The 9,683-nt window shown below is 39.8% G+C and overlaps 1 protein-coding gene across 1 annotated transcript in view; it reads left to right on the top strand.

Annotated features, from left to right (window-relative positions):
- The first annotated feature begins 27 nt into the window (after positions 1-27).
- The window catches only part of PISD (phosphatidylserine decarboxylase), a 45,177-nt gene continuing 35,521 nt past the window's right edge, over positions 28-9,683 (top strand). The window contains exons 1-3 of the mRNA XM_075167386.1: positions 28-119; positions 3,682-3,776; positions 9,087-9,262. Coding sequence (XP_075023487.1) covers positions 70-119; positions 3,682-3,776; positions 9,087-9,262 — 321 coding nt within the window. The 5' untranslated portion in view covers positions 28-69. The remainder of the gene's footprint in view (positions 120-3,681; positions 3,777-9,086; positions 9,263-9,683) is intronic.

Below are 9,683 nucleotides of genomic sequence, written 5' to 3'. Positions count from 1 at the left end.
GGCCCCGCCCCCCGCCCGTCTCCCGCCCTCACGCGCGGGACGCAGCAGAGGACGCGGCGGCGCGGGAAGATGGCGGCGGCCGTAGTACGGGGTGGCGTGGCCGCGCTGCGGCGGAGCAGGTACGGGCGCGGCAGGCGGGACGACACCGCGCTGCCCGGCGGCGAGGGGGCTGGGGCTGTCCGGCCCCGGCAGAGCTGGGGGCGAAGCGGCAGCTGCTGTCTGACAGCCGGCACCTCGGGGACGGGAGGCGTCAGGAGGAGCCGGGCGGGGGCCCGACCTCGCCCGGGCCAGGGGCTGCAGCCGCCCCCTCCTCTCCGGCTGCCTCGTTCGCTGAGATTTCCCTGCCGGGGTGAAAAGGCGGTTGTTTATGGTGCTTCGACCCTGTCACGCGGGCATGTGCAAGGAGTCTTGTCCTCGTTTTCCAAGCTGGAAAGCAAGATAAAGGTTTTACATTTTTTAAGAAAGAAAAGTGTGTGGCCTTGTATAATTTTATTTCAGTTTCATAGTCTATAGTTGTCAGCGTCTAAGTGTTTCGTAGAAATTGGTAGATGGGGGCAGGTATGCCCCTAAGGTTATATAATCCCCCGGGGAGGACCAGCTCTGAGGAGAAGCACCTCACCGGGAACCCGACAGTCCTTTACGGGAGACATTCTCTTAAATCTTAGGCTTTTCATAGCAACGAAACAGTTTTAAGAATATAGTTTCTAGGACACAATTCTGTGTTCTTAGACAGAACACACAATCCCCTTACTCCGCCTTCTCTCTCAAAACCTGGAGAAGACACCCTGTGCACAGAGCGTGCCGTTACTGTCCGACCTCGGTGCCTGGCAGTGGACTGTTGTCCCTCGTCCCGTAACGGCTGAAGTTACCAAGGGGCTGAAGTTTACGTGGGATCCCGGCAGTTCCCACTCCAACTACCTCCAGTCGGGTGGCAGAGGCAGGAGGCCAACGCTCTCCTACACACTTGTACCCATCAAGGTCAGGGAGGGTGAGGCTGACAGTAAACTCTTTAGTCTTGGCATCTTTACCTATCTTTAGACAGATTTCAGAGTAATCAGGAGACTGGTTTTCCCATGTTGGACACAAAACCCAATTTTGGTAAGAGCTTAGGGTCTGCAATTAATTATTGCATCTTTCCTCTGCGATGATCTATCTGCTGAAGTACCAAGTCCCGGTATGCACTGCCTTACCTTGGCAACATGGACAGCTCCTGGATGCTCCTGTGAAGCCAGCACAACTGTTGGCTGTTTGTTCTGGCTGTGCATCTTTTTTTTTTTTTTTAGGTTATTATATGTCAAGACTAAGATATGTCTTGAGAATAGTAGTGCTTTAGGTTGTAGCTAAGTTTTAAATTTTTTTTCCCAAACTTTTTAGGGTTCTAAAACTTTTCTGGTAAATTTAAGTCTAATGCTAACTGGACCAGTTCTTAGTTTTTTTTTAGTCCCTTAGAAGTAGCCCATAGGCTCCCAGCTTACTGATGGGCAAGTACTCCTTTTAATCCCAGGTGTTCTAATATGTTGTAAAGCAGGCCTCGTAATACCACAAATTAGTGTAGGTCTGGTGTATGACTCAGATGGATCAGCTGACCTCATTGTTCATGATAAAATTACATCATGTTGCTATGTAAAACATACAGGTTCTGCAGCAGTGTGGGACGCTTTTTCTGTCTTGCTAAGGAAATAATATCCTGGGAGATGATGCAGCAGTGTGGCATGTTTAGCACGTGGTTACAGGAATCTATGTTTTGGTGAGGGACTGTCCTGTCACATTTGGGTTAATACACTGGTTTTAATAGAAAACATGAAGCTGAAGGGCAGAGTGAAATATTACTAACGCCATGTTATGAGCATAAGTGAAAACTATAGCTATTTGTCCTTGGCTACCATTAAAACATTGTTAGCAAGCGTCTACTAGTATCGTTATGTTATTTCTAGACAAGAAATCTGCTATTTGTAGACTCTTTTTCTAAATAAAGAGGTAATATCTATATGTAGCTCAGTAGACACCTGAAATTCATTCTTAAAATTCTTAATAATCACTTCCTGGAATTGAATCACCCTAAATGATGCAGTACCTTGTAAGCTAATGAAGTAATTCTGTACTCATCTGATCAAGAGCAGATGAAAGGTCAGAGGGCCAAATGAAGACATCCGAGCTGTGGCACTTGCATCTTGGGAATGAGTGGGCTGGCCAAAGACCTGCCAGACCTGGTTCTTCCCAAGGGACGGAGCCTGTTGGTGTAAGAACAGTGCCTCTCTCCTGGCCTGGAGATTCTAACAGCAGGATCTGGTGTTGCCATGCCACCTTCAAGTCTAGACATGTTTATTTACAGACTTTGAACAGGCATAGTTCTTGTACAATTGGATGGATCTTTCTCAGATTTATTAGAAACATGAAATTAAATACTATATATTAAACAAATGAAAAATCCTGGTTGAATCTTCCCTGTGTTGGCCAGTTATAAATCTATTTTATGTGTTTTCAGAGTGGCAGAACCACTTGCATTACAGTTCACCAGCGTACAGAGTGGTAAGACAAATTCTAAGGAAGAGCTTCTGTGCCTGGCAGCCTTTTTACTTTTCCAGCTATACCAGTTGGTCTAATAAATTACATCACTTCTTCATAGAATCCATAACTATTCTATGTACTCCTCCTCCCCACCATCATGGTGAGGAAGGAGATACATGAACCCAATTCATAAGTGTCTCTTAAGATAGTTGCTGTTGTAGGAGGTTCCTAAATGACACATCTGTGTAGCAGCTTGGGGGAGATGGAATAATCCCAAGTCCTAAATGATCATTACAAAATTTACCACTACAGTTGCACGCAGAGTTTGTTTTGATCAGCATGACTGAATTCATCTTTGCCCATTATAAACATTGCCTTTGGACGGAAGTAAATACGTTAGCCATGTTGTTACAAAAGGTTATGATGCTTGTGCTATGTACTTTCCCTGTAAGAAGAGAAATCTTGGTTTAAACATTTTTGTTTTCCGCAGCAAAATGCAAGTAATTTACTGACCTTAAAGCAGTTGTTTGCATGCTGTTGGATAAAATTGGTTTATGTTAAAGTGGAAGCAGATTTAGAGAGTAGTAACTCTCATCAGTTCTAGAATCACTTATTTAAAAAAAAAAAAGTAACAAATGGATTACTAAACATGTAGGCCAGGGCAGTGCATAAAACAAGATGAAATTAGATTATATTGCCTTGCTTTTTAAAAAAAACTCAGACTGTATTCACAATCACAAACATTTTAGAACTCCAAACAGGCCAAGATACAGTACATAATGACAATATAACTAGTTGCCCGAAAAGGGCTATTGCCAAGATAAGCACATACAATACTCAGAAGAGTATCACTGTTACAATAGAATTAAGCTCAAGAGGAACATATGTCAATATTTGGTAAGAAAAAGAAATGATAAAACAGATGCAATATTAAATAAATATCTGCAGTTGGATTGTCAGGGTTTTTTTGTTTTTGTTTGTTTGTTTGTTTGTTTGTTTGTTTTTTTAAGGGAAGGAATCGGCTCAGTGGAAGTTTTATGATATTTTGTGGACACTTTTCCCTCTATGTTATTCACCTTCTGAATATAAGATTATCACTACATTGAACTGCTTACATTTGCATTATTAAACATTTGTACTTAAGCAACTGTTTCTTTTTTGTTGTATTTGCAGTTTGCTGACTAGCTGTAACTTCCTTATACACAAGAACCTGTGTGTGAGAACTGGAGTCTTGTGGAAGCAGCCACCTTCTAGGACATTTTTCAGTGGTAAGTGAAGGCTTGTATCCACCCAGTGTTTTTAAATTCAGGGTTACTCAAAGTTAGGCGAATTATGGTCATATGTTGGTGAATATGAAGTTCTTGAGATTAAAGCAGAAGTGGGAGTCCAGCATCAGAGACCTATTCCATTCATGGCATTTCCATAGACACAAGCTCGCAAATTATGTTTTACTCCTTTGGTGTTTCGTTTTCCAGAGAGTAAAAGAAGCGTATTTACCTATTTCATAAGATTCCTTATGAAGTGTTATTCATTGATTTTCAGTTATTTTGGAATACTTGGATAGCACATGTAGCAATAAAAAAAATAAAAAAACAAACCAGAAATAATTTCCTTTAACAAGAAGAGCATTTTAGACAAATAACTTCCCAAATAGCCAAGGTTGAAAGCTGCTTCTCTGTCCTTTTGGAAGTGCCATTTGTTCCACAATGGTTTTATAGGTATGAGGAGCCTTGCAGAGACGCAAATCTGGACAGCAGTTTAGATGTTATAGTATCCAGAGCAGCATTGGCTAAAACTGAAAGGCAGAGCTGATCCCATCTGGGGGAATGTCAGCCCCCCAAATCAGGAATACCTCCCTTGGGGCTTATTGATAGGCCATGCAATTGTTTTTCTGGGCTTTTTTCCTCATTATTTTTGTTCACTTTCGCCCTCTGTTATACCTGTCTGTGTTTATCAGAAAGTAAATAGCTTGCTTTGTCATTGTGACATCTACTGCCCTAATGGTCTCTTTTAATGTACCCCTTTGAGAGTATTTGCTTTTTTTAATGCTGCTTTGATACTTTGGCAATCATCCTTTTCACTAGAATCATCACTTCTGAAGAAACCTGTGTAACAGGACCAGCAGAAAAGGAGCTAGGGTAATAAAGGGAATGGCTGCTATATTTCTATTTTCTCTCTCTTGGTTTTTTTTTTTTTCCCCCGAGGGAAATTTATATTGGGGTGTTTCCACTTTCCTTGGCAATATATGTTTTTTGACAAGTTTGCTATATAATTAGTATGTTCAAACATTAAAACAGCTGGGCAGGTCTGCATCCTTCATACGTGCCTTATTGTATGTAAATACAATACAAATGCACCTTTCTTATATCACATCCATCTCAGCACACTAATGAATCAAGTTTTTCCCCTGCGAGCCTTTTTGTACAACTTAACAACATACTATAAACTCGGAGCTAGTCATTGAACAACAGTGTCACTTTTTTGGCTTCATCAGGTCAGCTGTATGTAAAATGAGGGATTTCATGTTTCCCTGTATTCCCTGCTCTCAACAACTGAAGAAGGTAGAATATTTTGTAAAGCAATTTTAATCAGCTGGACTGTGATACTAATAACAGGTGCCAGAGCACCTGTTATTCCACCTCTGGGGAAGAGCATATATAATGGAATCTCTTTACCTGTAGCTTTTAAGCTTTTCCAAACATCTAAAATTTGTCTGGTGAAGATGATCTCTGTATAGCAAATTAAAACCCATTAACCATAGGTTTATTTTTCTTAATTAACTTCTGCACATTACTTAGTTTTCTGAGGAGTCTACAGCTGAAAAATTACTTTTTTAAAGACACAATACAATTTAGCAGAGAGATTCATGTAAGGACAGTGGTTTTATATTTACATCAGTTTAATGGTTTTGCATGTCCTGCGACATTTTTTGAGTGTTCTGTTGCTCCAGAGTGTTTCTAGCAGGACAGCACAGCCAAGTAGCAGGACAGCACGGCCAAGTAGCAGGCCAGGCATGCTGTATCTTTTTTTTGCTAGACAGTGTCATGAAGGTGATGTGAAAGAGTCTGCATGGATGTTGGCTGAGAGATCTTAGCATAGTCGTGCATAGTCATAATAGCATAGTTTTGAATAATGAGCCTGAGAGCTAAAATTATATCCATTGTCAACATGAAAGCCAGTGAAGTAATGTTAGATGTGAAGTGACTGACTGAGAAGGGCAACATCAAGCTTAATAAATAACGGATAATAAGAAAGTAACAGCACATACCAGGTGGGAATTTACTGAAAACTGTTCAACTGTATTACCTGCTTTGTAGTGCAACTCTTACCAGCTATTCACCATGAGAAGTCTGAGGAATTCAGACTCCAGCAGTTTAACAGGCCTGTGAGAAACAAAAGGTATAAGTATCCTTTTATGTTTCAGTCTGTTGTAACTTTAATAAATCAGGAAGTCAAAGTAGGTTTACATTAAATGTTTAAGACCTGATTAAAATTATGCTTGCACTTGGAGTTACTCTAGCTGAGTAATGCTGTGAAGATCAAATAATATTCTTTGTTTTTAATAAATATTTGTTTGTAAACTTGTAGCATATGTGTTGTCATATATTAGTATAACAACTGCATACAGTCTTCAATTTTTGTTTCCTTGCCAGCTGAGCTATTGATCCTATTTTCTATAACCATTTCTTTGGGTTAACTTGCGTGTCCAAATCCTTTGTCTGGCATGTCATATATGGATATTTCATTATTGAAAAATATGCTTACACAGATTAATAGAAACAGCAGCTCTTTGTTTTCTAAAAGTCAAAGTTAGTCCTTACAGGAAAAAAAAAAATCTAGGAAGCTGAGACACATAATGCAAAACTGTTGACCTCATGGAAGAAAAGGTCATTTGAAGTTAGCTTTAAGTTTTGAACAAATTAACTTTTCAGCCAGCCATTTTCTAATCCATTGATATTGGATTTAAATATATCATTTGCAAATGATGACATTAGGAAGAGAAGATAACTTGTCTTTAGTTTTCTCTACCCCTTATAATGGCCTCCTCTAAGTGTTTGTATCCTTTCCTAGAAGAAATTCTTCATTTGGTCAGAGTAACAAAGCAATATTTGTATCATTGCATCTGATTGCATAGACAAGAGCATGCCTTCAGTTATGCAGTTTGCTTTCTCATCCTGCATTTTTTAATGTTCCTCAGGGAATGAGTCTTTTTCATCTGTTCCAGAGAAGGAAATTGTTACTTTCTTTTTATTCTAATTTGCTGAATATACTCAATGTTTAAGAGAAATCTGAAACAGGTTAGCTTTATCTGTAAGGAGTTCAGATTTAGGGTTCAAAGCATCTAAAAGTATGTTATAGTATGTCAAAAGTCCTACACCTTTTTCCTCTTGTCTTGGGCCTGTTTCTATTGGCTCATGTGCCAAGACATGAGCTTTCCTCGCATCCTCATGCTGCTTGCCAGAGAGCTGCAGTAGTGTTAGTATCATTAAAGAACATGATGTTCAGCTGAAATCTCTCCACAGCGCCAACTGCCTGAACGTGGTATTGTTGCCAGAATGAGTAACTAATCTTTTTGGTTTGGAATTTGTAAACTTGTTGTTTGAAAGGTGTGGAATCTTATTTTGTCAGGGCAAAAAAATCTGAACAACGGTGTGTTGGATGTCTTTGCCAATGATCGTATTTTGGATACCAGTTACAGAAGTGCTGTTGCATTAATGCTGGAGATGGGGAAAAGTCAACTCTTCAAATACTTTATCAACAAATTAAATTGTGTTTGCTGTGGCTTGTGGAACATCAAATGGTTTGGTATCTAGCACAGGAAGACAAACATTCACATCGGTGTAATCAATAGAGGTTCTTGAAGTGGAAACAGCCTCTCCCTGGGTACAAACCAGAACGAACTGTTCCCACTGAGGGGTTTTGGTTTGGAAATTTGCTAAGCTCTGGTGAAATAGTTGAGCAGCTTTGCTAACTTAGAACCAAAGATGTGGTGGGAAGGGAGTTAAAGGCTTTAGGGCTAAGGAGTATCATTGGTCTCTGTACAGACATTTCTGTTGAAATAATGATGCAAAGTTGAAAGGTTGTAGAGTCTTCGTAAATTCAAAATAAATAAAAGACTATTTATAAACATTTAGCTGTTCTAAATGATCCCTGTCCTTTACTGAGCATTGTTTTTTAGGGTAGAATATTTTCCAGAATCTTAACTGTAACTCTAGTGGCTGCCTTGTTCGATTGTTGTTTTGTTGGTTCCCCCCTCCCCCCTCCCAGTAAGAATAATGCTGTTTTCATATTATGATGTATTTTAAGACATATAATTCGAACAATGTTTTAAATCACATATGTAGGAAAGGAATGAGCAAAAATATTATTTTGGTAAAACAAAATGTGAGCAAGAATTACTTTTTTGGGGCATTTTTTTTGCGACATCATGGATGAAGAATAGCTAAATGCTTCTAATCACTCTACTACTTAGAACTAAAGCTTCCCGGATTGCTAATCCATTATGCTTTGTCTCTATGCTTGCCTAGAAATAGATTTGGTGTTTACTGAATTCTTTTGGTTGTTAATGCATCCTTTCATAGTCAAACCCTAAACCTGACATTGATGGAACAAGATCTAGTCCATTGTTTTTCATTCTGGCTCATCCATGTTAATGATTGTTGTGGAAATGACACCAAGGTATCCGAGATTTAAACCTTTTGGGCATTTTCTCTGTCGGGTAGTGACTTATGCTTATTGCTGAGAACCTTTAGACTGACTGTAATACAGATAGAAGCAGCACAGTCTAATACTTACTTAGCCCATTATGCCTGAACATATTTGTTTTCTCTGAAGATTTTGCGAGGGAAATACTTCTTACCACTGTGATTGCCCTGTGCGGTTGTCCTGTTGCTTAGTGACAGTGCAGTGTACCTGTATCTCACAGATGACATGCAAGGCTTGCGTTATGCAGAAGGAGCTTGGTAGTTCTCAGTGAGAAATAGACATAATACTAGATGTCATTTTTTTTTCCATGTGGTGACCTGTATTACAGCAGAAATGTGCCTATTATCCTGTTTACCAAACCTACACTAAAGCAGGTTGTCATTTCCTTCCCTCTTCCAGTTAGCTGTACAACTTGGGGATTCCCTAACTATAATGAAAGCTTTAATGACCGAGAAGTACTACAGATTGTTCCCCAGCAACTGATTATTCTGTATAGTAGCAACATAGAAGATCTCATAGTTGGAAAGTATGATAGTGCTTTCAGGCAGCTCATTTTATATATTTCTCCATGGTGCTTTCAGGCAGCTTATTTTATATATTTTTGGGGGAAGAATGTTGGAGGCATGTGGGGTGGGGCGGAGGGGGATGAGGTTAAAAACACAGATGACCAGTTAGTGTTCATCGGCTGAGTTTCAGTAACTTGGTAAGCTGCAATAACTGGAGTACTTAGGAGCATCTATACATACCTTCTGTATCATAGATTTCTTATCACATTTTCATCACCTAAGCTGACATCCCTCACTGCACATAATAGCTTTTTCTTTACTGTGTAGTTGTTCTCTTTCCTGAAATCTGTTTTTTTTCTGTTACAGGCAGGAAGAAGTTTCATACTGCTCCGGTAGGGCAAGTCTTCCGCCTGCGCCCCTTCCATGTTCTGGTAGCTACAGGTGGGGGATATGCAGGATACAGAAAATATGAGGATTACAAGTTGGAACAGCTGGAGAAGAGGGGCATAGAGGTGCCTGTGAAGCTTGCAAGAGAGTGGGAGGTAAGAAACTTGGGGCTATTTTGTTTCTGCCACGTTTGATGTGAAGCTCCTTTGCTTTCATTCCAACAAGGGAATGTTTAATTTGTCTTCCACTTGACAAATCATGGAACTGAAGTTTCTGTCACTTAGGTAACTATCATTTTGGCTGAAGTCAATTAATGATATATTAGGAACTGCTGGCATCTCCTCCATCTTTTAGTACAGCTGACACTTTATTTTTTTAAATACTTTTCAAATCAGAAGTAAAGGGGATAGTTAATCAAGTGATTTTATTATGTATTTTGAATAAAAAGATGGTTGGTAGGCATTGAATCATTCGGAGGGAAGTCATGTAGTCCACCTCTTGCTTAAAGCGAGGCCAACATTGAATTCAGACCAGGTTACTCAGGGCTTTAGCCACTTGGGTCTTAAAAATTTCCAA

This window comes from Calonectris borealis, chromosome 18 (genome assembly GCF_964195595.1).
Source record: "Calonectris borealis chromosome 18, bCalBor7.hap1.2, whole genome shotgun sequence".
Classification (NCBI taxonomy): Eukaryota; Metazoa; Chordata; class Aves; order Procellariiformes; family Procellariidae; genus Calonectris; species Calonectris borealis.
This window is presented reverse-complemented; position numbering and strand designations above follow the sequence as displayed.